Consider the following 26,238-nt stretch of genomic DNA (forward strand, 5'->3'; position numbering starts at 1 on the left):
TGGATAAATGCTCTTATTTGCTACTACATTTTGTGTTATCATATAATATTCATATTTACACTAAATCTCCTTAAGTATTTTTGCCGATTCGGTTATCATTACGAACGCTCGTACAGCGAACTGAGCGAAACACTCTCCACAGTCCCTACATGATACATCAACCGGCTGAGCCAGAAGAATACTCTATATTTCCTGTTGTACATAATATATTCTTCGTTTTGCGGACTGCGCTTAGCACACATGAATGTGCATCGTATTCGTAGTGCAACGGCAACGTACCCTCGGAATCTACTTCTATGACAGCAAATTGTGTAAACTGCTACAGGATTATCCAGATCTGTTTGTATGTACAGTATGCAAATGTCTTAAACTGGTGTATTAATTACGCAAACTTTTTTTCGTAGTCTTGTATAATTTTCCAGCAGACACGGCAACAGTTTAATAAACGCCAATATACCACTGCAATGTTTCTGTTGCTTTGTGTGATTCTGAGGAATTTTTGTTCGGGCTTATTTAATATTCTCATACCGCAACTCATTTCCTTCTCATATTTTCAAGTCCCTGGAATTTCAGGTCTTAATAATTTTTCGGAGGGAAAGCGGAACTTCCCGCTCTACGGAGCCTCGGGTCAAGGCCAGTGCTCCGAGTAGCCGGGGAAGCGGAACAGTCAGCCACCACCCTAGCACGGCCAGTCACCGGCGCATCCATCTCTTCAACGCTTTTTTCCCCATGCGCGGCAATTTTATTTGAGAAGACTGACACTTACATTGTGCGCAGAAGCCTGCGCAATGTTCCAGCGTGTGGAAATGGTTCTGGTTACCTCCGCATCCCGTGTACGAGACGGATAAACACTTTCCAACAAATAATTATATTATACACCGGTAAATAATACTGCCACTGAAAATAATACTAATAATACAGAGTAATGACAATACTAGCAGCGACTTTTGCCGGTTACTGCACAACTGCAGGGAGAAGTTTTGTGGCGCGATGTAGTGCAATGGCAATACATGATTATGATGAATACAGCACCTAAAGGTCGAAATATTGAAAACTATGGCGTTATTAGTCAAAAAATTTAATGGATTCGAAGCTTTTTTGGTGTTCCTGAGTACAAACTCAACAGAAGAATTCGGGGAAAAAATTTTACGTCATTTAATGGTAAGTACTGCTCAGTAGGCGGGGAAATTGCGTGGGCACAGCTGAGTAGGCACTCTTCCGCCGACGGGAAGCGGTTGGCGTTGTCCTGGCAGCCGCCGTACCGGAAAAGCAGACAGGCGCGTTCGTACTGTACTTGCCGAAATACCCCGGTACGGACCCACCACCTTCGGTAATGCACAAAATTATCCGTTGCCGGTTACTGGAGTGTTCGGACATAAGGCGCCGTTCAAATATTACGTAACGGCCAAGGGTCGGGGGGTGGTCCGAGGCAAGGCTGGAGAGGTTGCTCAGTGACCGCTCTCCACATCTGATCTACCACCCGCGGCGGCAGCGCGACGGATACACTGTCATAACTCTACACACGGCGGTTTTGTGTACTTAATCGTCAAATCTCATAAAGTGGAAGTATCAAATGCTGCATACAGTACATGCAGCCCATTCGGTAATTTTTGCCTCCCACCAGTGTGACTGTATTCGGCGCACAAACCGACGCGCTTGTTATAAAACGCTTGTGTTCTCGTACGTACAAACTGTCGCGCTTGTAGTCTCGTACGCCGAATAATACGGATTAATACTGCAGTATATATTATTAAATTTTTATCTTTTCACTATGATACTGGTTTCAGTTAAGCTTACGAACCCTTCAGACCGGCAACAGCGGGCGACCTTCGTACTACCTCGCCATGTAACGGTGTGCCGGTACGGTGCGGTGCACTGCACATTTCCATAATACGAAGCTGTACGCATGACGCACAACGTATGTAAACGGGAGAACTTCCTCTTTGGGGAAAACTGTGTTCAGCCGATGCAGTGTACACAAGCGCTCCGCTCGTTGCAGTATTGTACTTAAAATATGTATCTGCACTACCGCTGTCACCGCGGAGAAGGTGCGGCCACGCCAAGTGGAATGCCGAAGTGGACGATGAGCCCGGGCGATAAGGGCTGTGAAATCAGACAGCATTTCCGTTCCCACGGTGGCACCGGTAACCAGTAGCCTAGCTAACCGCCTAATCTGCCTCTTGCCATCGCTGTTAGGTAAGCCGCGACTATTTTTCACGCTTGCCGGTGATAAAGTTTGACTGACTACCGTGCATGACAGATGGCCGCTACGCATTCATACTAATACATTAATGAAAAACATCGATTACAGTTTTCTCCTGAAGCATGATAAATTTTCAGAACAGAAAAAGTAAAGATGCGTCTATCTGTAATTGTTTAAATATTGACCTTTGAGCAAGCAAATGAAACGCATGCCACAAACTCAAAAAAAAATTCCAGTATTTAATAGTAGATCACCAAGAGCTGTCAATCAGTTACTATCGCAATACTGCAGATAAAAAATCCTGGTTATTTGAAATTCGCAGTATTAAGCATAACGTATCATCATAATAGAAAATACCAGGTGCCAGCGCAACACCGGGTACCCTTGCATAAAAATGGCTAAAAATTCGTAATTTTTTTTAAAAGCCCAGTCATGGAAAAAACTAGCACAAGCTGCACCCATCCGTTGTCGCTCCGCATCAACATGCCGGTGACAAGAAGGATGGAAGAAAAATTACGCGGTCAGATAAGAGCCAGTTTCTTGTGTGAAATCGTAGGCACAACCCGGTGTGTAGTTACCGTCGACGGAGTGTAGCACAATCCGTTCAGCTGCAGCTATCTGCTCCTATCAACCAATGGGCAACCAGACGGAGCAAAGTCCCGCTAGAAATGCCACCAGGCTGTCATGCCAGCTCACTGGCCGGTTCTCCCTCTCTGCTCTATCGAGCGCGCTTCTCGCAGCAGCTGTGGCGTGGTGTCTGTTAATTTGCCGATAATGGACCAGGCGAGCTAGTGTTATTTAGCGCATTTATCAATTACTGTATCCGAAATAGAAAAAAACTACCTGCGCTATGGCCAATGGTTAGACGAGGTGGTGGATCGGATTGAACTGATTTATTTTTTTTGGCCTCAGTTGTGTGATTGCCGTTGGGCGGAGCGCCGCGGCAACGGAGCCGGTCTGGCTGGATTTAACGGATTATTAGCCTCCTTTGTTTTTTAATCATGCAGCTAAGGTAAGCTTTTATTGTCAGGAATATCATCGTTCAATGGTTGAAAATTTAACATATTTCAGTGTTTCCGCACTGGATATAATTAGATGCACTTTGCTGCAATATTACTGTATATTACAATATATACGAAAAATTCGCTAGCTGCATTAGCAGCCTCTGGAGAGCTTGTGAACTTTTCTAAGCTGATCAAGAGAAAAGGCAGATATTGATTACAAACATATTTATTAGAACAACATTTTTCTTAGTAGTGGAACAGACTTTCTTATCGCGGATCTTTTACCTGTGCAGCTGCAGAAAATTATTTTTATTGCCGACCAGTTAATGCGGCGAAATTGGGTAGCGGGTGGTGATTTGCAAAGTTCTGCTTGTACTAACAGTGTCTGTAATGCGGGACAATCGAGGTACATTAATTTATCTGCAATAAATTTTAATACCGGATGATCATTTTATCGCAGAATTGTTTGAGAAATAATGAATTTTTCCTGATTAACAGCCTTTTTTTGACATTGCGGTTAAATACTGCATAGGTCAACTACGTACGACTTCGAAAAAGATCGAAATCGGCATCGATTTTGTTTTTTTATTTGAAATTTATTACACCGTACTTTTGAAATAAAACAGTCACATAGTAGCAGCATGTCGGCAAACTCGAGTTTACAGACATTTATCGCGCTAAACTAATGACTTATCGCTGTCGATCGAGGTGCCGAGCAAAAAGCGCGGGTTTTCCTTTGTCGGCAACCGAACTACATTTTGCACTTAGTACTTACTGTAGGTAATTCCAGTCAATTTGGCCTACTTTTCGGGTCGCTGGTTATACTGTATAAACACGATATCGATATCGGATCACTAGTTTTTTTTCTGGAAGAAGCACTATATTGTCCGTTATCAAAATATGCTGCCTGATGTTTGCTAAAAAACATTTCCAGGTTTTGCTTACGTCTCCTTCCGTCATGCTGTATATTTCTTATCCTGCACAGCGCCGCAGTATTATGTGTAAGCACAGCCTGATTTGTTCTCTCTGGAATTCTACGGTTAATTAAATCAAAATAACGGATTGTGTTCTTTCTGGCGCAATACACAGAGTATTCGCCTAAAGAAAACAGATGAGCCAAGTGCTTTTTATTTGGACCCGGTGGGCATCGAGAGTGGACCGTGGAGTGAGTGGGGCACACGCAGTCAGTGCTCCAAACTGTGTGATGGTGGAATAGCGTATGAACAGCGCACCTGCCGGAATAAGAAGGGGTAATTTGAGCATGATCAGTAATTAACAGCTAATTTGGTAGGCTATTAGCTTCAATGATCTTTCAGTGTGCTAGTCTCCTTATCTACTACAATAAAATTTTTTCTTGCAATCGCCATACGTTGTGTTAATTTTTCGTATAACGTAAATTTATTACGTAAATATCTCAGTTAAATTTTCGTGCTTAAAGAATCAAAGCGGGGACTGTTTTTTCGACAGTGCATTAAACTTTCATACTGATTTAGCGAAGAAATAAATTAATTATTTTTTGTCAGTTTTTTTAAATTTAATGAGTGGTTGATAAAATCAGTTTGTGCATAAGCCGATACCGGTGCTGGTTTTTTTCCGGCAAGTGATTGTACTTCGCTCTTTCTCTACTTATGATCTGCACGAAGTATTTCTGCGGTATTTGTAAAATACTGTAAAATTAATAAGCTGCTATTTTTATTCTTGCTAGTGCGGCGAATAACGAGTGTGTCGGGCCGCGCAAGCGGTATTTCATGTGCAATACGGAAGCCTGCCCGGAAAATACCCCGGACTTCCGTACGGAGCAGTGCTCGAAATTCGACGACACCCCGTATCAAGGCCAGAAGTACAAATGGATTCCTTACAAGAAAGGTTGGCCGCTTTTCTGCTTGATATTTATTTCTGAATGAGCAGAATGGAATGTTACGCATCTCTGGCACTTTTATCAGAAGATGGCTAGATTTTCCCGGCAGCTATGCCATTGTGTGCAAGGAGAGCGTAAACAGAGCGGCTATCGCAGCTGATCATCGCTGATTGGCCGGTGTCTTCAATTGGGTGCTTTTACACTGTGTACACAGTAATTCCCTGATCTAGGTAGCAACAAATGCGAGCTGTTATGCCGGCCTGAGAACGGAAGCTTCTACGTGAGCTTTGCTCCGCAAGTCATCGACGGCACCGCCTGCCATGACGACAACACGGCCGTCTGTGTGCGCGGGAAATGTGTCGTAAGTTCATTCATGATTTCTCAATCTTCGTGGTGGGAGACTACTTGTACTACACCTCGATGGAATTATTTACGTACTTAGGCCTCGTCCCCAATCTGTAGCGCATCGCGTTAAGATACAGCACCGTAGCTAGCTTCGCTGCAGTACAGAAATGGGACACCTTTTGGTGCGCGCCACCAAGGTACAGTACAGGCTGCGCATATCGAAACGGAACTCGCTATCGGTTTCCTGTATCGAATCTTCAGCTTTGGCCCCGTATCGCCTTATTTGCGTCCCATCGCTCCGATCGCATATCGGACTGCTTACCAGTTTTCATGTGTGTTCTCGGTGAAAAATTCGAAGTTTGTTTGAGGAATTTCGATTCTTGGGTTGATTGTTTATGCCATCGTTCTAATTAGTTCCAAGTCTGAATTGTGAAATGTTTGTTTCCTGGATTGAACATTTTTGTTTGCCATCATAGTCCGTAGACTCCGTACTCCGCAGTTAGTGATGCACTGATGAGACAGATCAGCTGCACCATTCGCGCATGGCTAACTTACAGAGGGTTATTCAGCCAAGTGTGGTCAGCGCATTAAAAAAATTCCTATAATTCAGCCGTAGCGCAGAGTCAGATTCTAATAATTGTTCTATTATGACAAATTTGTTTTGATGCTTTTTGCAAATTTTTGTGACAATCGAGCTTAAACAGCCCGCAATATTAGCTACTGACCTAAAGACTCCGACTCTAAACCTTTGACCAGGCAAAATTTGGCTTTCGATGATCTGGCCTTAAAAGGATCGTCTGCTTTTCAAATCTGGATGGTTTTAATTGTAAAAACGACGATCCGAATATTTTTCATAACAAAAACGATTCCATATTCTTGCGCGTTCTTGCGGTAGGACGGTTGGAAAAAACGCGAAAACAGAAGACACTCGCAGGAGCCATGCTCATTGTGCGAATTCTTACTCACGGAGCTATAGCTATCCTTTCGTTCCTCCACAAACTAAAGTTGTAACGCAGGTCTTTCTTCACCATTTACAATGTTCATTGGTCGAAAAAGACGCTCCGCGGATTAAGCCTGGCAGAGAGGAAGAAGTCATCCAGAACCAGAAATGTGCTCCCGGAGCACTGCTGAGAAAAACAAGGATGTTGCTTCCTGATCGAAAAAACTAGCAATTCCATCTGAAAAGGATTGTTCGAAACCCTGACAGGTTTTCAATGGATTATGGCGAAAACCCAAATTTTAAATTAATTTTGAGTAAAGGAATCCATTTCCTATAGCTGAACTGGTCAACTGTTGCCAACATGGGGGATAAACTTAATTTTTCTGGGCTGCAGGATAGCGAAATCTTGGCTCGGTTGAATTCAGAATATGATTAAATGTTGTGGCTATCTGATACAATTTTTAAAAAAGTAAAATGAGCCTGCAACGGCTAAGCAGAAATTTTCCAAAAAGTGACCACACTTGGCTGAATAACCCTCTGTACAAAACATACGGATAACAATTCGCAAAATCAAATCTTCTTTTCCGAGTCTCGCTTTTTTCTCCTATTCACTATTATGTGGTAATGAATGGAAATTCAGTTTTGTGTTCGATAGTACACTCGGCATGAAAATTGTTTTCTCCACTCTCCTTCTTTGAAGCTAATAATTCTGCATGATGTTATTATCTAATAAGATTGAAGAGCTGGAATAAGTGGAATTTTTATTGTTTTAATTTTAAGAAGATCACATTTCGTATGGGCATTTAACTGAGATTTTAAAATGAACAGAAAAACGATGTGGAGCGAAAGCATCGTTCGTTTTCATTAGACATAATAATAAGCATAACTCTCGAGAAAGATATCGTCACTCAATATTCAAAAATTCTCACTCATCTGCAAAAAGATACCAGGGAAAGCCACCTCTGGAGGTGGCTTCGCGTACCTATCGTTTTTCTTTGTATTTCAGGATATAAAAGCGCGTAAAATTTTGGCTGATATGAGACGCGGGGTTAGTACGGGTTTTGAGATACGGTTCGCAGGGTACTGTATCAGAGAGTTGTGTATACGGGACGCATTAGGATACGGAGCATACCCCCGTCCCGAATTTTTTCACGGGTAACGAGGTACGCGAAGCGAAAACCGACATACCGTATCGCGCATCTCCTATTCTGGGACGGTGGTGTCCTGTACCGTAACGAGATTCGCTACAGATTCGGGACGAGGCCTTACTTCCTTATAATACTCCAGAATCCAGATATTATGGCGCGTTAATGCAGGAAACCGCCGTACGCACAGCTATGCATTTGGGCCTGTCGCAATGTTTAACCGCCGTGAGCGGTAGTTTGTCTGTTCACAGCTGTCTTTCAGTGCTTCGAACCTTTTCGAAATTTTCGATTTATTTGGCTGTTTACTGTAGACAGTTTAGTGTTTCGAACCTTTGCTGCTGTTTTCGGTTTTCTATCGTAAAAACGTAAACTGATCGTTGGCATAATGACTTTTAGAAATAATTATTCGCAAAAAAGGTGTTTTTAAGTCGTGAAAATTTGTTGCTGCAAAAAATGCTGCTGGTTTTTAGCGATTGTGAGTTTGACTGCGTCTGCTTGCGGTTCGGTTGATTCATGTCGAAACATGACTGGCATTATTCCAGCAGATCATTGCGAGTCTTTCTTTGATTTTCTATTAATATGAACTGATTAGTGATTAACCCACTCTTGAATTTTGTAGTCTGTTGGCTGTGATAAGCGTCTGGGATCCCTGTTGCAAGAGGACAAATGTCGTATGTGCGGCGGCGATGCATCCTCCTGCAAGTTCGTGGAGGGCCTGTACGACGACAGCGACGTACCCGAATCCTGTACGCTCTCTTTACTGATCTTTGCCAGAGAATTCTCGTGATTCTGATTTCATGATCATGTATCTGTAGCGTACGCGGAATTCCTGATCATCCCCAGCGGGTCGACCAACATCCAGATCCGCGAGCGCCGTCCCTCGGAGAACTACCTGGCCATGCGCAACGTCAGCGGCGAGTACATCTTCAACGGGGACTTCAAGGTGGAGAGCGGCAAACGCCAGATGCGCATCGCGGGTACCCTCTTCACCTATTACCGCGAGAGCCCCATGTACCCCCCGGCCGAACTGCTCACGGCGCGCGGACCCACCACCGAGCCGGTGGCCATTGCGGTAGGCGGGCGATTTCGGGAAGCATAGTTAATATAACAATGCAGTGTAGCTGTTCGCTAAAACGTTAATTTATTGTTGTTGTAGCGGGTAATGTTAGTCCCACGAACGGTGCATTTTGAACATTTCGCAGTTTTTTCTTACTTGTTTTATCGGAGTGATGAGCGAAATGCAAAATAACCCCAGATAGAAATAAATTGACAGAAATAAATATTTTAATTTAATATTAAAATATGTTATCGTAAAATATTTCGTTGTTAACATCTGCTACGATTTTCGTTGGTACAGAACGATACTTACTGGTTTGAGTTTTACTTTTACTGTTTTACATGATTTCCATCCGGTATTACTATAGTTTGTATAACCATAGATGAAACGTAGTGTACCGGCTTTCGATTGTATTGGAAGATCAGGCGCTTTAAAAACATGTCAAATTTCAAAACCTAATTGTAAGTTAAATTGCATGTGTCGGTAAATTTTTTTCAGTTTCGCGTATAAGGAAGCATGCGAAGTTAGCTCGATTATTTCGGATACGTACGATGTATGAGCTATGACGATCTGCGTATTTTGTGTGATTTTATCCGGAAAATGTTTGTAAAACTTTTGCACATTTCAGTACAGTTTTCCGGTGAAAATCACAGTAAATTATGCAAAAAACGGGTGAAAAAGGGAATTTCGTAAGCCTTCCAGTAAAGTCGCAAAAGAGACCGGAAAGCAATATTTTCGTGGGTTTTTTTGTAGATGTTGCATCAGGAAGCCAACCCGGGTGTTTTATACGAATTCTACGCGCCCAATAGCGCCAAGGACGTGCGCCCGCTGAGCTTCGCTTGGTTGGCGCGCTCCTACGGACCCTGTAGCTCCAGTTGCGGCGGCGGACGACAGAGTCGGCCGGTGGTGTGCGTCCGCACCAGCGACTACGAACCGGTGGACGATGAATTATGCGATGCGCTAGTCAAGCCTCAGGCCAGTCGGCAGTGCAATGTCGATCCCTGTCCCGCATTGTAAGAGCATGCACGATAATAATTTTGACTGTCTAATTTTTTTCCTGATTTTTTTCTGGAATTTTTATTTGCGTCCTTTTTTTGCGAAATCCCCATTTTTGTACATTCTGTATAGAAAAGGCCGATTTTTGAATTTATTCCATTTAAGTTTCGCGGAATTAAGCACGATTGATGCGTGATTCCTCTAAGTTTTGAAATATTTTTATGTAATAATTTTAACCTAAAAGCGCGGCGGAAGTGTTGTGTGCAGTTTAATGCACATTTTGATGACCAGATTTGATGTAGACTATCACAACTTCTTCGTCTAACATGGCTTTTCACTTTGCTACAATCACCCGCTTTCAGTGCTTAACTTGTGCAATTGTTTTTTAAATTGACTGGATTCGGAATTTGAAGAAGCGATTTGGAGCGTAATATATTATCAGGATATTGAAAAATAAAGTAAAACTAACCTATAGGACATTTTCGAAACAAAAATAAACTACGGCAAGAATATTGTTTAAAAAACTGGAAAAAAAAGAGGATAAAGTTTGATTGGCTCTTGGTTGGACCATTAGTGTACTTATAAGTGGCGTTTGCAGTTGGAAGGTGGGCGAGTGGGAGGCGTGCAGCGCTTCGTGCGGCGGCGGCACGCAGTACCGCAGCGTCGTCTGCGTGCAGGTCGTCGGCGACTACACCACCGTGGTGCCCGATGCCCAGTGCAAGCAAGGCTGGCCATTCCAAACCGGAAGTGGCCAGGAATTGCAACCAGTTCAAGTGTCCCGACTGGATGGTCGGCGAGTGGTCACCGGTAAGCGCTTCTCGGGAATTTGCCTTTATAATCTTGCGTCTATTGCCAGTTTTCAAGGGAAATCGGATTGAGTTTTGCTTGTTCTTGACTGAACGTAGTGTAATGGAATGCGCTAAAGAATACGAAATTTCTCAAAGGCGATTCTTAAATCATTTGTTAAATATTCATTACGTCGAATTGGCCTGGTTTTGGAATTCATATCAAATCTGGAATTAATGTTTTTATCGTTTTTTTAAAAGAATAAGCCTGTTTTTGACAGTTACTTAACAATAAAAATTTTCATGAAACCAAAAATCACATTTTATGCGGATATTTGGTAACCTCAGTTTCTTTTTTATAGTTAGGTTTACAGGAAAATAATTCAGTACATGACGAAAAACTTTCACTTGCATTCTCAAACACATTTTCTTTCGGTTTATGACATTTGTAATGAGAAGAGATTTGATGGACTGCGTTTAGCGCGCAACATCCGGTTCGGGAGTTATGGTTGTCAGAGTTCCAAAATTTAATGCATTGGTAAAAAAGTCTCGTTATGGACTGATCTCCATCAAATTTTGCAGGTAAATGCATCCATGAAGATCGTTTTTACACCGATCCAGACTTCCATGATTTTTTTCAAATTTTAAAATGAATTTTAAAATTTTTGAAATTCATTTTAAAATTTGAAAAACATGCGAGTACAGTGGATCGGTGTAAAAACGTTCTTCGTGGTTATGTGCATTTACGTGCAAAATTTGAGGAAGATCGGTCCATAACGAGACTTTTGGTACACCTGAATGCATTTAAACTTTTTGGAATTTTCTAACAGCCGTAACTCCCGAACCGGATGTTGCGCGCACAAACGGTTTTCACGCCAGTGTATACAAATCTTGTGGCTACAGAATGTCATAAACCGAAAGAAAAATGTGTTTGGGAGTGCGCGAAAGTGAAAGTTTTCGTGCACGTACACGAATTTGGCACCATGTACCGGGCCACTTCCCTTAAATAGGATGCGGAAAAAAGGGTCTAGATGTAATATATTCCGGGTTATTGTGGCAGTGCTATAAGGCACAGATCCAACGGAAATAAGAATGAAAATTAATATATGTCACTGTGTGCTTGTGATGGGATGATCTGGTTGCTCGTTGCAGTGCTCGGCCATCTGCGGACCGGGCTTCCAGATCCGCACCGTCGAGTGCAAATCCCGCAATCCCAAAGATAAGACCGAGCATCTCTCCGATGCGGCCTGCAACGTTCTGAAGAAACCAACCAAAACCCAGGAGTGCTTGTTGGCGCCGTGCGAAGGCCTGGAATGGGCCGTTTCCGACTGGACCGGGGTACCTTGGGAATTTTAAGCATTTGTTTCGAGTTTTTATTGAATTTTTATTATTATTATTATTATTTCTTTATTTTTAAGCATTTTTCGGAATTTTTATTAATTTTCTTGGACATTATTTTTATTATTTGTCTTTCATTTATATGTTTAATTTTTAAAACTATTTTTTATTTTTTTGTTTTTCTTATTTGTTAAGTTTTCAACATATTTTTGGGATTTTTATGTTTTATTTTTTTGGGTTTTTATTTTTAATAATCGTATTTCATTATTTCCACAGTGTAATACATGCGGTCAGCGCAGCCGGACCCGTCGTGCCGTGTGCACCTCCGAGAACGGCACCGTCTACCCGTCGTCCATGTGCGCGTCGGCCAAGAAACCGGAACTGTCGGATGCCTGCGCCAATGCGCCGCCCTGCGATGCCATGTGGTTCTCCACCGAATGGAGCAAAGTACGTGTGAATTGCCGGTTTTATTTTTAATTTTAACGAATAATTGTACGCTTTCCAGTTTCTCCAGTTTGTGCTTTTCCTGGTAATGTGCTTATGTTGCGTCAGTTTTAATTGTCGTTTTAAAGTTTAACCGATTATTTTTTTCGATAGACCTTTGGCGTTTTGATTATTATACATTTGCAGTGAATACTTTCGGAATTTTGGTTTTTTTGAATTAGTAAGGGCTTATTATCGATGATTACGATACAACGTAAGTTAATGAGTGGAGGTTAACTTTTGTTTATCATGCGGAGATTTTGTAGTGCACTGGCTTTTGGGGATTTATATTACGGTTCGGAATATACCAACACAGTCCCACAGAACTTACGATATGTTGCAGTAATTATTTGAATTTACTGGTTTTTTATAATGGGAACTACAACTTTCAGCTACAAAATAGGTGCGTTTTTGTTACCAAAATTTTCGCTTATTTTTTGTTTACTGAGAACCGGTCAGATTCAGTAGGATAAAATAAGTTTTGCTGTGCTTTGATAGTGTTCGGCGAGTTGCGGTGAAGGTGTGCAGACGCGCGAAGTCTTCTGCGGGACTGTCGACAACCGTAACGCCTCGCAGGTGGTCCGCGTGGCGACGGATCTGTGCGATGCCGGGAAGAAGCTGGAGGAGAAGCAGAACTGCAAGGAGAACTTCACCTGCGACGGCCAGTGGTTCAGCGGGCCCTGGATGCCGGTGCGTACTGCGGATTTACCCTATCCTAATCTACTAATTATTTTGCAGCGGTTTTGTAGTTTTTATTGATGTGTCTTTTCTTGTAATTTTTCTATTGTAGTATACTTTTCCGGTGTTTTATTTCTGTTTTATTTTCTGTTTTTAAAAATACTTTTTATTTTTTTGTGTTTTTGTGTTTTGTTATCTTTTTTTTGTTGTTACATATATTTATATTTGCTTTGTTATATATTTTCATAATTTTTCAGTTTCTTTACTATTTTTAGTGTACGCAAAAATGCGGCGGCGGATCGAAGCGGAGGTACATTATCTGCCTGAAGAACGACAGCGTGGTGGACTCGTCCAGCTGCGATAAAGAAGAGAAGCCGACAGACTCCGAGGATTGCAACACGGAGCCCTGTGATAAAGGTTAGCGTGCGCAAAACAGTGGTGCATTTTTTTATTACATGAATATGTGAATTTGTTGTACAAAGCAGTTTCGTGATTTAGTTCTGACATTGTCATGACCATAATTAATTTCATTGTTGATTATTTTGAAATATTTGTCCTGTATGGCGCAGTAAATGGTAAAACAATTTATGATACACGTACAGTATTTAGGTATCTGTACAGCAACCAGGATGTAAAAACGCTGGAATTGGAGAAAATGATTTACTTTCAGAATTATTATTATATGTAGTTTTAAGATTGAAAATATTTTATTTGAAATTATTATCAAAAAATGTTTTCAGTTAAAAATATTGTTTGCGTTTTAAAACTTGAAAACTGCACTCTCTTGCTCTCTTGTTATGATTTTATACAGCCTGGCCACGCCAAGTTCGGACACTTTTCCCCGAAAATTACCACAAGTCACCCGTCTAGAAGTAAAACCGTATTACATTTTTGTATGAGCATCGTATGTGTCCAGCAACTTTTGCATGTAAAGGTTTTATGCTGAAAGCATGTCCAGAATTACAGTGAGATCGAAACTGGAACGGACCAGCTTCAAAATGCGACTCGACCCATCTATTCTAGGATGCAGCTCCCATTTCACAAATCGTTTAAAAATTCCACACCTTTCCTAGTCCAGCCTAATTAATTTCATGGTGTTGGCTAACCAATTCTCTTCCAGACGGCGTCTAGCACAGCCCGATTTTTACCAAGACTACATGACCTTTGCAGCCTTCCTGCGGGCATCTAAAAAATGTGGGATGACCTTTTTCGGGCGCTCGCCGTACAGCCGTGAGCGGTCGGAGATGTCTAATCTTGATGAAATCTTGTTTACAGATGACTATTCCTCTAATCTAAGTTTTTCATTCGCACAAAAAACCCGATGCGTTTCTTACCAACGAATTATGATATCAGTTATAACATTTTTTATTTAGCGCTTTATTAGATTTTTCTTCCCGTTGTCCGGCACTTGTAGCTTCCTTCCTGTATGATAGATGGCTGTCAATTCATTATAATTTTGTTGCTGGACCCTTGTTTCATCCACGGAAATGGTCAGATTCAAATCTTTCACATTTGTGCGCTAGGCAACCGCGTTCTTCGGCAGGTGTGTTATAACACACAAGTCTATGGGAGACGAAATTAAGTTGGGGTCACCTCAAGGGCTGATCGCGCAGGGCTGAGTTGCTGAACCGTAAAGAACACCTTTTGAGCAGTTATACAGTTTTTAAAAAAATTCACTGAAAAATTCCGTTTCGTGAAGTTTCTAGAGGGGCAGTTATAAGCACCCTAAAAACGACCACTGCCCCGCCCACTTCATCACCGCCCACCTGCTTAGCGATATGTCAGAAGATTCCAGTTTTGGTATCATTAAATCCGCAATAAAAAGTTACACTAGAAAAGTGTTAAAAAGAGAAACCAAATGACGAAGAAAGGTATTTTTGAATTTAATTTATGCAACTGTCCGAACTTGGCGTGGCCAGGCTGTAGAAACAAATTCATATGATTGGGCTTGAGTTGAATTTATTCCCTAATCTACGGCATTTCATATTTTTCAAGGAGTGTACGTCGTCTTACGTCTGACAATTATCGTCGTAAATCATTAATTTCTTTACAAACCACATGTAATGTTTTTATGATAATTTTTCCTAAATCTTATTAAAAATTGTAATGGATTGTCATCCGTAATAATAACCATTTTTACTTAACTAACCTTTTCGCATGATAAATTGCAATTACTTTACTGTATTTACCCAAATGCTAACAGTGACCGTAGATATTCTTCGCTGATTAATTTTAACAGTGACTAGTCATTGTGGTAAATTCTTATTTATAAAGTAGTGTCACTGCTCTTGTACTTTTTTCCGTGTTAATGGTTGTCACTTTTTTTAAGTGATATATCTTTAATTATTTATGATTACAGAGGGATTCCTCGGTTCGACGACCGGCGCGGGGGCGGCCCAGAAGGACGCCGGGGTGGCATGTGCGGAGACAGAGTTCGGGTGTTGTCCGGACAATTCCACCGTGGCCGAGGGTCCCTACGGGGCCGGCTGCAACGCCACGGCGGACGGCGCGGACTCCACCGGAAGTAAGCCGCGACAACGCCGCTTGAAATCCGTCCCCATGTTCCCCATGGACAACAACGGGACGCTGGACCTCAACGGGACGGACACGAACGGCACCGATACCACCGATAGCTTGGTATGGCTTATAATTTAAAATTATAATTAGAATAATTAGAGTAACTTATTTATATTTTAAAAATTATTGTTATAATTATCTGGAATCTTTATACTGCATTCAAAACGGTGGGAGCCTGGGAGGGGACAAAAAGTTTTATTTATTTACGTTGTAATTAACTGGCCATTTTATAATATACGGCTTCAAATTTCCGCAGCAGGCTGGAGAATTTTTTGCCGCTGTACCACGACATCCGTTGATTGACGGGGCGTATACAGTATCTGATAGGCTTGGGAACTGACTGCTTTGACGTACTGTACCTTACGCAATCTTTTTACCTGAATTTTTTGAATGCACCTAATTCAAAATAATAGTTACGCTTACGTCGCTTGTGCTGTGAACTGCAACCATACTATGGAACTGCTTTGTCAAACTACAGCGATAAAAACATGAGAACGTTTAAATAATATAACGGAGCATTATTTCTGTTTATGATTAAATTTGTGTGTCCTCCATCGAAAAAATTGGGAGCATCGGCATTTTTGATGCAGGACCTCGACGAAACCGACATGGTGACGACGGAGAGTACCCCGGCGGACAACGACACCCTGACGCTGGGCGAAGACCTGGCCATGGCGCCCACCGGCCGCAAAACCAAACTCCGTTCCCAACCGATGCTGCGCACCAACGACACCGCCGACGGGGCCGGCGCGGACGGATTGAACGCCACAGACACCGACTGCGCCACCTCCCAGTTCGGCTGTTGTTCGGACAACACCACAGCGGCCAGTGGAGCGAACCAGGAGGGCTGCGAGGACGCCGTGGAGGGCTCGGCGGCTGAATGTGAGGGATCCGAGTTTGGGTGTTGTCCGGATGGGAAAGTGCCAGCCCGCGGCCCGGACCATGCCGGATGCAAGCAGAAGAGCGAACCGGCCGTTGTGCAGGGAGAGTGTGCGCAGACGGAGTTCGGGTGTTGCGCGGACGGGCAGACGATGGCGCTGGGCGCGGAACGCGAAGGCTGTCCAGAGAGTGACTGCGCCAACAGCTATCACGGCTGCTGTCCCGACGGGGTGACCTTCGCGCAGGGTCCCGGTTATGAGGAGTGCCCGCACACCAAACAGCCCAAACAGAGTACGTGCCGCGCTGACTTATCCGATTTAAGTAAATAACTGTACGTCGATTTTCTCATATTTCGGTCACATTAAGTGTACGGTTTCTTATTTTGGTCATCGGTCACCTACACCACCCCCATGTGGCGCGGTACCTGAATAGCTGCTGATCGCACAACGTGCTTTTTAATTTGTTCTCACTGGTAAATTTACTTCTGATCATCGCAACGTATTTGAAATTGTTGGAGTTTGAAATTTCTGAAATTTGTAAACGTGGAAGAGCGGTTCTTTTGCAGTGCACCCGGTCTAATTCCTGCTCTTCCTTTTTTTTATGGAAATGTTTCAGAGTTTATGTTTCGACATTCGCGAACAACGTTTTTCTAAGAAACTATTCATTTCTGGTCATTTTATTTACTAATATTTTAACACCAGGTGATCGAAGTATGAGGAAAACCGGAGTATACCAATTACTACGATTCTTGTCGAGTTTTTTTATTATTATGATTTTGTTGGGAAAAACAGATTGAAAAATTGCGGACAGTAATGGTTTTTATCAAGAAAAATTATGTTGGTTTTTTTTCCTAAATTCACTGAACAGAGTTCTGATCAGTAAATTTGGGAATTTATCAGTTTAATTTATCAGTAATGCCGAACAGACAGTCTTTCAGGAATAAATTGAAGTAATTCTGTAAATGGAAAGTTAATAGAAACATGCATTTCGGGTTTGAATGTACGGTTAAAAATTTGATAATCATTTTTGTTTCCGATCTTTTAGCAATACGTTTGCGATTCTACAGTTACCGTTTTGTACGGCGCCACACTACTACAATTTTATTCACTAATATTAAATGAGAACTCTGACTTAGTTGTTTGTATCAGCAGCTTTGTAATCGAAAAATGCGTTCACTCCGAAAGGAACAATCTTCTGCCAACCAAAAACGCAATGCATAATCTGAAAATCGTTTAAGAAAATTGACTCAGAACATCGTTGCGATGAAGCTTACCGGTAAATGCTTGAAAGTGTGAATATTTGTTAATTCTGCTGTGTTTTGTTGGATTACCGCAGACTGTGAAATCTACTCGGAACAAGGCTCGTGCCGCAATTACAGCATCAAATGGCATTATGACTTCGAATATGGTGACTGTACGCGCTTCTGGTACGGCGGATGCGAAGGCAACGACAACCGCGTAAGCCGCAACAAAAAAACTTGCTGTGAACGTTGTTTAAGCGCCGCGTTTCTTTGAATTTTTCTGCTTTTGAATTTAAGTAAAAAAATTTAATTTAACGTTTAAAACTTAAACTTTTCTTTTGATTTAATGATTTAAAATTTCAAAGTGTAAGTAGTAATTATCTGTATTTTAAAAAGCGGGTTTTTAGTCTTGTTCTTGATTTTCATGTAAGCGCTTATTGAAATTGCATCGACTTTTTTATCGCGGCTGTATATGCAGAATTAGCGATTAAACGTAGTGTAATGGATGTCTCAGCCAACATATGCAGCAGCTTCGAATGGGATTCAGTGGTTAAAACGATCAAGTTTTCTTTACGAATTTTTCAAATGTGGAATTAAGATTTTGGTTCTGTTCAAGAATAGCCCGCTTTTGGCGTTCGCTCAACAAGAATGTCCAACAGATCCGAAGAACCCAAATAAGTCTCCAGAAAAGAAATTACTTATTTTCTGGAAATACATATAACAAAATTAATTTTATTTTCTGGAATGTTTTAATTAAAAACTTTTTTGTTTAAAAAAAATTAATAATCCTAATGTTTTGTTCAGTTCGATTCGGAGCCGGAATGCCAGGCGGAGTGCATCCGTCCCGCCGGGGCGGCGGTGTGCAACCTGCCGAAGGTGCACGGGCCCTGCGACCAGAATCTGCGGATGTGGTACTACGACAAGTACGTCCGCGAATGCCTGCCCTTCCACTACGGTGGCTGTCTGGGCAACGAGAACCGCTTCGAGAGCCGCGAGGACTGCAACGAACGCTGCGTCGAGACGGCCATTCCCGGTAACTGAACGCGATCGTTCCCGCTGATTGCCGGGAAACCTGCTTAATGCAATGAAACTGCAACCAGTGCATATTGTTTGCCGTGTGTAGATGTGTGCCAGCAGCCGATGCGGCAAGGCAAAGGCCCCGGACAGATTGTGCGATGGTACTTCGATAAGGCCAGCGGTCGATGCAATCAGTTCTTCTACAGCGGAAGTGGCGGTAATGGCAACAGGTGAGCGATTTTGGCACGCACGGTTACGTTCCTTTAGGCACGGGTTATATTCCCTACTGAAAATAAAATTGGATTTTTTCTCCCCTTAAGGATTGCAGTTGTATTGCAATTTTGTTATATCAAATTTACCGCCTTTTATATTCCCAATTTTATTTACAAAATTTCCGATAGTTATATTGATTATTTTGATGTGATTCTGCTATTTTAAAGTTATGGAACTCGAAGATTTTGGATTAAATCGATTAATTAACTCGATTTTCTAAATACTGTTACCCCAAGTATGGCTGCATTACCGTTGTTTTTCTAGATTCGTTTCGGACGACCAGTGTCTTAAAAAGTGTGGTGCCGGCGAAACCCCGCGACCAGGTAAATATTTCGATTATTACAATGTTATTGTAAATGTCTTGGACAATTTTTAGTTTATTGTTTTTAATCTCAAAACTATTATTATATGTATCACTACTCTACTATTTATGACTGCTTTTTAGTCTACATATGGTAGCTGTTTGAAGTGACAATTGCAAATAATTGTGAATAATAAGAAATAAGTGTTAATAACTGTAAATAAAAATAAATACTCCTGGTATTGCGGTGTGGTTAGCCAGTGTCGCTTTGCAGCGGACATCTGCACGTTGGAGAAGGCGGAGGGCGACTGCAAGGAGTACTACCCCCGCTACTACTTCGACCGCAACTCGCAGCGCTGCGAACAGTTCATCTACACGGGCTGCCAGGGCAACGAGAACCGCTTCGAGCGGCTGGAGGAGTGCCAGCAGGTCTGTCTGCGCTACCTGCCCTCCCCGCCCGAGGGCGAGTACCCCACCGAGGCCCCGCCCACCGTCAATCCCGCCGTCCAGCACTGCTTCCTGCCCAGCGACCGCGGCACGTGCGAGCGCAGTCTGCCGCGCTGGCACTACGACAGCACCGACGGCGTCTGCAAGCGCTTCTTGTTCTCCGGATGCGGCGGCAATAACAACAACTTCGAGACGCAACTGCACTGCCTCAACGACTGCGGCAACGCTCAAGGTAAGGCGACTTTTTACGAAAAATACAGCAAAGTATTAATTATCCTGCGACTAGTAAATAGTAATTATCAGTTTTTACTGTATTAACATTGTTGTTCAAAGTTAAGAAATTAAATCGTGCAAAGTCAAAATTAAAATTGAATTTATAATATTCTCCGTTCTGTGATATTGCAGCGGTGCAGAGTGCCTTCCAGCAGTATCTTGAACGACTTATGATAAATCACACGGAGTTTAATATTTTTTTGATATGGTTTGCTTTATATAATTTTATACTATGCTATAATTATTATTTCGGTCGTTTATTTTACTGCATTTTTAAGATTTATTTACTGAAAAATATAGTGGAATGCGTATAGTCTCTGAAAAATATAGTCTCAAGAGCGTAGACGCTACTTCAGTTTTAAATGGATTGTAACTAATGGGAAATTTTGCGATCGGCCATATCACAGTGCCATCATACTACAATGATCCATGCAGTGTACACAGCTCCATGTAACAGTAACGCGCGCTAACGAATGAACAGCTGTTTGCGTCGCTGCGAAACCACAGAACAGAGAACATTGTTATATATTAGCCGAAATATGAGCAATATTTTGAATATCAGTGGCAAAAGAAAATGCTCCATGAACTGCATTGGCAGTTTTCTTATTGTTTCAACAGATAAATGCGAGCTGCCGAAGGTGGTGGGTCCGTGTCGCGGGCTGCTGAACGTGTATTACTTCGACAAGTACGAGCGCGCCTGTCTGCCCTTCCAGTACGGCGGCTGCCAGGGCAACGCCAACCGCTTCCCGTCGGCGGAAGAGTGCCAGCAGAGTTGTGCCCACGTCATTTCTCCGCCCACTCCGCCACCCGTCGACGAGAACGTCCACACTATTCCGCCGGAATATCCCGCGCAGACATACCCCACGGCGCCCGGCCAGAATCCCTATCTCGGTAAGAACCGGGAATATTCCTGTTGTTTTAAGTATGAATGCGTTGCTTTCTTCCACAGTACTTACCAAGATATAAGGTAAAATTTTTCCCCGATTCTTTCTGTTGATTTTATATTCTGAAATACCAAAAAAACTTTGGTTTTATTAATTGCCGTAACATTTAATATTTCAACCTTTAGCTTCTGTAGTTTCACTTTCACCGTAACCATTTATTGCCACTGTACTACATCATCCCATAAAACTTCTCCCGTGCAGTTGGGCAGAACCGGCAAAAGTTGCTTTTAGTACTGTCGGTATTGCTAGTATAATTTTCAGTGACAGTATTATTTGTCCGCATGGTAATTGTGTGTTCTTGTTTTTGTGTGTTGAACAGCCATCTGCAGTATGCCGGTGGATGCGGGAGCGTGCGATGAGCGGCAGGCGCGTTATTACTACGATATTTCTCAAGGCAAATGCTTGTCGTTTACTTACACGGGATGCGGCGGTAACCAGAATCATTTCCACACACTGGAACAGTGCGAAGGCTTCTGTGCACAATGTAAGTGTTGATTTATTTGAAAGAAGCTAGAGCTTTGCGTAGAAAATGCTGAAGGGTGCGTTCTTGCTTCGAAAAATAGTACAACGCTAAAACTATGAATAGTCACAAAATTCTTTATGAGTAAAAACTATATTTTTTTAGTACTTAATATGCACCTTATCTGTGTAAAGCCGAAATAGTCTACAAAAGCGCTGCCAGTCAGTAGTGAGCTGGGTCACGTGCGTTGCCATTGCACTACGATGCCCATCAGAACGTGCGGAGTGCTTCAGTAATGTAGTCTGTGCTGAAACTGGGAATAAAGTGGGATAATATATTTCCGGCTTGGTCGCTTGATGCATGGAGGTCATTTCGCTGTAGTCTGTAGTAATGACAATCTGTAATCGTCTCGGTTGTAGTCGGTGTGGGATGTCCGGCGCGGACGTGCGACATCCAGTGCCCGTACGGCTACGAGAACGACCCCAGCTCCTGCCCCACTTGTCGCTGCGTGGAGCCCTGTCGCGACATGCAGTGCCCAGCGTATGCCGCCTGCACTGTCCAGACCCTGCCTAATGGGGAATTCGTCGGCACCTGCACATCACGATGTAAGTACGCCGTCAGATTCGTCTGCGAAGTTTTTCGCACGAGTAAATTTTTCTTAAGTGTATTTTCTGAATTAATTAGCACATTCATTTATATATTTGCATAATATCTGAGTAAAATTTTTATTTGTCTAATATTTAAGTAAAATTTATTCGCCAAATATTTATGTAGTATTTGAGAAGAAAATGTTACAATGCGAAACACTTGTGATGTAGTTGAGTGAAATTTATATGGGAAAACTATTTCGTTGATATCTGCGTGACATATATTTGTGAACAGGATTATTTCCAGATTTATAGAAATTTTTGATGGGTTATTTAATAAGTAGTTGGTTGTCTTGTTTGTAGTGGAGAAAGCCGGCACCTGTCCGTCCCTGGAGGATATCCCGCCAGGTTCGTGCGATCGGGCATGCGGAACGGATAACGAGTGTCATGGACAACAGAAGTGCTGTAATAACGGCTGTGGTACGACATGCATGACGCCTGTCGAACTCGGTAAGAGATTTTCCGGCAGACAGCCCCGAAATTGAAAAATTACTAAAAATTAATCAAATAAGGTGGATACTTCAAGGCCGTTAGGGAGCTAACAAACGTATTAATTATTCCAAATAATGACGATATATTATTGATTTGGTACAAGTTTGTACTACAAAATTTGTACAAAAATTTGCCACCGTTAATGGTCGATCATTTTTCACAAAATTACCTCTGAGGACTCATTTTAAACAACATAATTCAAAATCTGGTTGGTTTTTAGGAGAACAACCACCCGTCTATCCCTATCCAGAACCCACTCCGCCGCCTTACGAGCCGGAACCCCCCGTGGAGGGTGGACGTGCGTCATTTTTCCCTATCATATCCTTTTATTTTTCCCAACGTTTGTGTTGGTTGCAGCGTATCCAGCTTTCATTTCCGCGGGTCCGCATGAGCTGCGCGCCGAACCCGGTCAACCGTTGGACCTGCCTTGTCACGCGCGCGGCAATCCCGAGCCGCAGGTCACGTGGCAGCACAACAACGCCACTTTGCGGCTGGACGATCATCACTTCCAGCAGCGCGGCTCCGATCTGCATATTGAGGAGGTGCGACTGGACGACTCCGGCGACTACATCTGCTTCGCCAACAACGGCCTCGGACCCAGCGCGCAGCATCTTATACGCTTGCATGTCGAATGTACATAGTGCAGGGGCTTTTCAAAATCTTTTTTTGACACTTCGAGTCTGTGCAATATTAATTGGTGATTTTAAAAGGTTGGAGAAGTAAAATATTTTTTTGATAAACATGTTTTTTAATAAAGAAATTTTAATTAAAATAGGCAGATTGAAAAGTGGCTAGCACCTGCAGAAACGTATGGATTAATTTAAATCACAAAGCATTATTGTTTTATTTTTGCAGGTTTAAAAATGTGAATAAATACGCCGTTATTTGTTTGTAGTTTGATTGGATGCTAAATATTTAATAATAATAAACTGGTTGTGTTTTGTAGCTGTGCTGAAGATCGACGGGTCGGACACGATGGTCAGCACCCGCGTCGGCGATCGCGCCATCCTCAAATGCTCCGCCCACGGCGTCCCGCAGCCCCGCATCAGCTGGAGCAAAGGTAATGTCGCGATGACAGCGATTTTAAACGGTCATAAAGAAACCCAATGATCTTCTATAAACGGCATAAAAAATGCAACAATGAATTGTGAGTAAAAATAAATTAAAATTCATAATTAAATTCAGAAAGAGTACTGTGGGCTGAATTTAAGTCTAGCCTGGCAAGACAATTGATTTCTTTACTCTCTCGTTTCTTCTTTCTCTCGATTGTACATTTACTCGTATTTTCATCGAATTAAGTTCGCATTAATTAACTGTAGAGAGTAATCTGACTTACGCCGGCATTTTTACGACAATTTTTTCGCTAAACATTTATACGAATAAAATCAATGTAGGACTATAATAACTGTTCGCTACAGGTGGAGAACCGGTGGGACGGGATTCGCCTAAATTCCGTCAGATGGGCGACGATTCGTTGGTGATCGAGAACGTCCAGTACGACGACCAGAGCGTGTACATCTGCACGGCCGACAACGGGGTGCACGCGCCGGCCATCAAGAACGTCGTCCTCAGGGTGCACGGTAAGCACTCGGATTGTCGTGTCGTTAGGATAAAAAAAAGATCAAAATATTGATTATTTCTGCGCGTACCGCGCGCATTCAGTGCAGATATGCGAGTTAGATGTCTGCAGCTATAAGCTATTTATAAAATTAAAAATAACTATTTTAATAATTTTTTTATAATTTTTAGTTTGTTTATTGATGTTTATAATTTAATTTATTTATATTTATTTTCAGTTTAATTTATTGATATATTGTACTGTTTGACGTGAGGTCATTTTTACTATTAAGCGCAATTTTAAATTTATTTTGTGATTATTGGTGCGGGTATTTCTTGGTAATGTTTTTAATTATCAGTGTGATTTTTGGTTGATTGGTTGTATCTTCCTCTTGCAGAGGAGATCAAAGCGCAGATCATCGCCTCGTCGTCTAACTTCGCCTCCGGCTCGCAGCTGCGACTGGAGTGCCGGGCTAGCGGCTATCCGCAGCCGCGCGTCCGGTGGTACCTGAACGCGCACGAGATCATCTCCGACGGCGACCGCTCGCAGGTCTTCACCAACGGGACGCTCCTCATTAAACGCGCCCGTGCCTCAGACGCCGGCGTGTACCAGTGCCAGGCCAGCAACGAGCAGAGCAGCAGCTCAGATTCCCTCCGCGTCTTCATAACAGGTAAAAACCGAGAGAATTCCTCACTAAAGACAGTTTTTTCCGTACCGCTTGCCACTCACAATATTTTTATTCAGTTGTACAATATTTACCGTATTGTAGGACTTTTTTATATTTTTATATGACTTTCTTTTTGGTGTTTTTTATTTAAGTAATTATGTCCGTTCCCTCTGATCAGTGATTATTATTAATTCTATTTTCACTATCATAGATTATGTTCTTAACTGGTTTCTTAACACAGATTATATTCTTCAGATTTTAATATTTGTGTAGTTTTATGAGCCCTGATTCTGCCGTTATTTGGTATAGACCGTATAGCAGATCCTAATTTAACTACGATTTGCACCGTGAACGTTGACTGTGCTCTGCTTATGCGGTATTTATCGCAGTATGCAGCGCGTAAACGTAGTGAAACGGTTTCTAAGCGTTGGACAGTAAGTGTGGATCCGTGATTAATATGATCACAATTATGTAAATTATTAATTAACGGTCTTATGTCGCTACAGAAATTCTGTACCATTTTTTAATGCTGCTGTGGATAAAGTTGTATTAGAAACCTAAAACCAGTGCAAAGTATAATATGCATTGAATAGTTTTAAAATTAAAAGGTCTGCTTTTCACGGAGTTTTTACCAATTAAAAATCGTTTTCTTCTGGCGCAGGCGCTCCGCTGACGCAGGAGTGCACGGACAACGAGTACTACGCCAACTGCAAACTGATCGTGGTGGCGGAGTTGTGCAACAACGAGTATTACGCCAAATTCTGCTGCAAATCCTGCACGGAATCCGGCCAGATCCGACCCAACGGCTACCGGCGCAGACGGAAGCGTTCGCTGCGACCGGCGCATTTCCTCTGAAGAACAACTTAAAGAAATGGTTGCCAGCATGTTTAGCGACAGACGGTGTTCTTGACTATTTATTGACCATCCCCCGCATGGCATTTACGTGGAGACTTCCGCATTGATCGATGTTTTTTGTTTCTTTTCTCCACAACATTTTCCCGCATTTCTCCCTGCATTTGTATTTGCTTTTTATCGTTCTGCTTGGTGTGCTGCGTTTGTAGGTTTTTATCCGAGTGTTTTATCGATAAATAAATCAATGAAATAACCAATGAATCAATGAATCAAGAGGATCGAGTCACAAACCGGCGAGATAAGAAGCCATGAGTTTTTAATTTTAAGGCAGAATATTTCATTAGCAATTCAAAGGGGTAATGCCGCTTCTGTTACTGGTACGGTTGAGAATGTTGATTTCTTCAACCGAAACTGATTCTTGATATTGTTATCGCGTTGTTGGAAATAAAGTAATTAGAGCCATTTAAAAAAAAATGAAATAAATACGCGACGGAAATTCCCTTTTATCAAAATTAAAGGTATTTCTAATTTTGCTAGCATAACGGGTAACAACAGCAGGCAGACTTTTCGTCGGAAGCGAAGCACAGGTTTATAACTGCTTTCAGTGGTTTTCGTGTGAACAAAGCATAATAAGAGAAATTATTCTTTGATGCAGAGTAATGATCTTGCCATAGTAAGATCTAATGGCTGTTGCTAATGTATTTCTTCCTTTATTGTGAAAGTTTCCAGAGAGACGACGAAGGTAATCGTTAGAGAAACACAACCATGCTTTAAGAAGC

At 42.1% G+C, this 26,238-nt stretch overlaps 1 protein-coding gene across 1 annotated transcript; it reads left to right on the top strand.

The window, feature by feature from the left end:
* The first annotated feature begins 2,915 nt into the window (after positions 1-2,915).
* Positions 2,916-25,793, top strand: LOC129598124 (papilin-like). Its single transcript, XM_055495874.1, is given in 31 exon segments — positions 2,916-3,215; positions 4,142-4,208; positions 4,297-4,457; positions 4,913-5,073; positions 5,296-5,426; positions 8,115-8,241; positions 8,311-8,567; positions 9,306-9,565; positions 10,147-10,270; positions 10,272-10,355; positions 11,486-11,671; positions 11,948-12,118; positions 12,653-12,844; positions 13,108-13,249; positions 15,192-15,469; positions 16,000-16,579; positions 17,624-17,745; positions 18,333-18,561; positions 18,652-18,775; positions 19,083-19,141; positions 19,394-19,798; positions 20,458-20,730; positions 21,103-21,267; positions 21,663-21,848; positions 22,194-22,340; positions 22,603-22,680; positions 22,740-23,015; positions 23,329-23,442; positions 23,801-23,962; positions 24,338-24,610; positions 25,269-25,793. Coding segments are annotated over 31 exon segments (5,739 nt in total). The 5' UTR covers positions 2,916-3,204; the 3' UTR covers positions 25,463-25,793.
* The last annotated feature ends 445 nt before the right edge of the window (positions 25,794-26,238 follow it).

Source organism: Paramacrobiotus metropolitanus, unplaced genomic scaffold, assembly GCF_019649055.1.
Source record: "Paramacrobiotus metropolitanus isolate TYO unplaced genomic scaffold, Prichtersi_v1.0 Parri_scaffold0000115, whole genome shotgun sequence".
Classification (NCBI taxonomy): domain Eukaryota; kingdom Metazoa; phylum Tardigrada; class Eutardigrada; order Parachela; family Macrobiotidae; genus Paramacrobiotus; species Paramacrobiotus metropolitanus.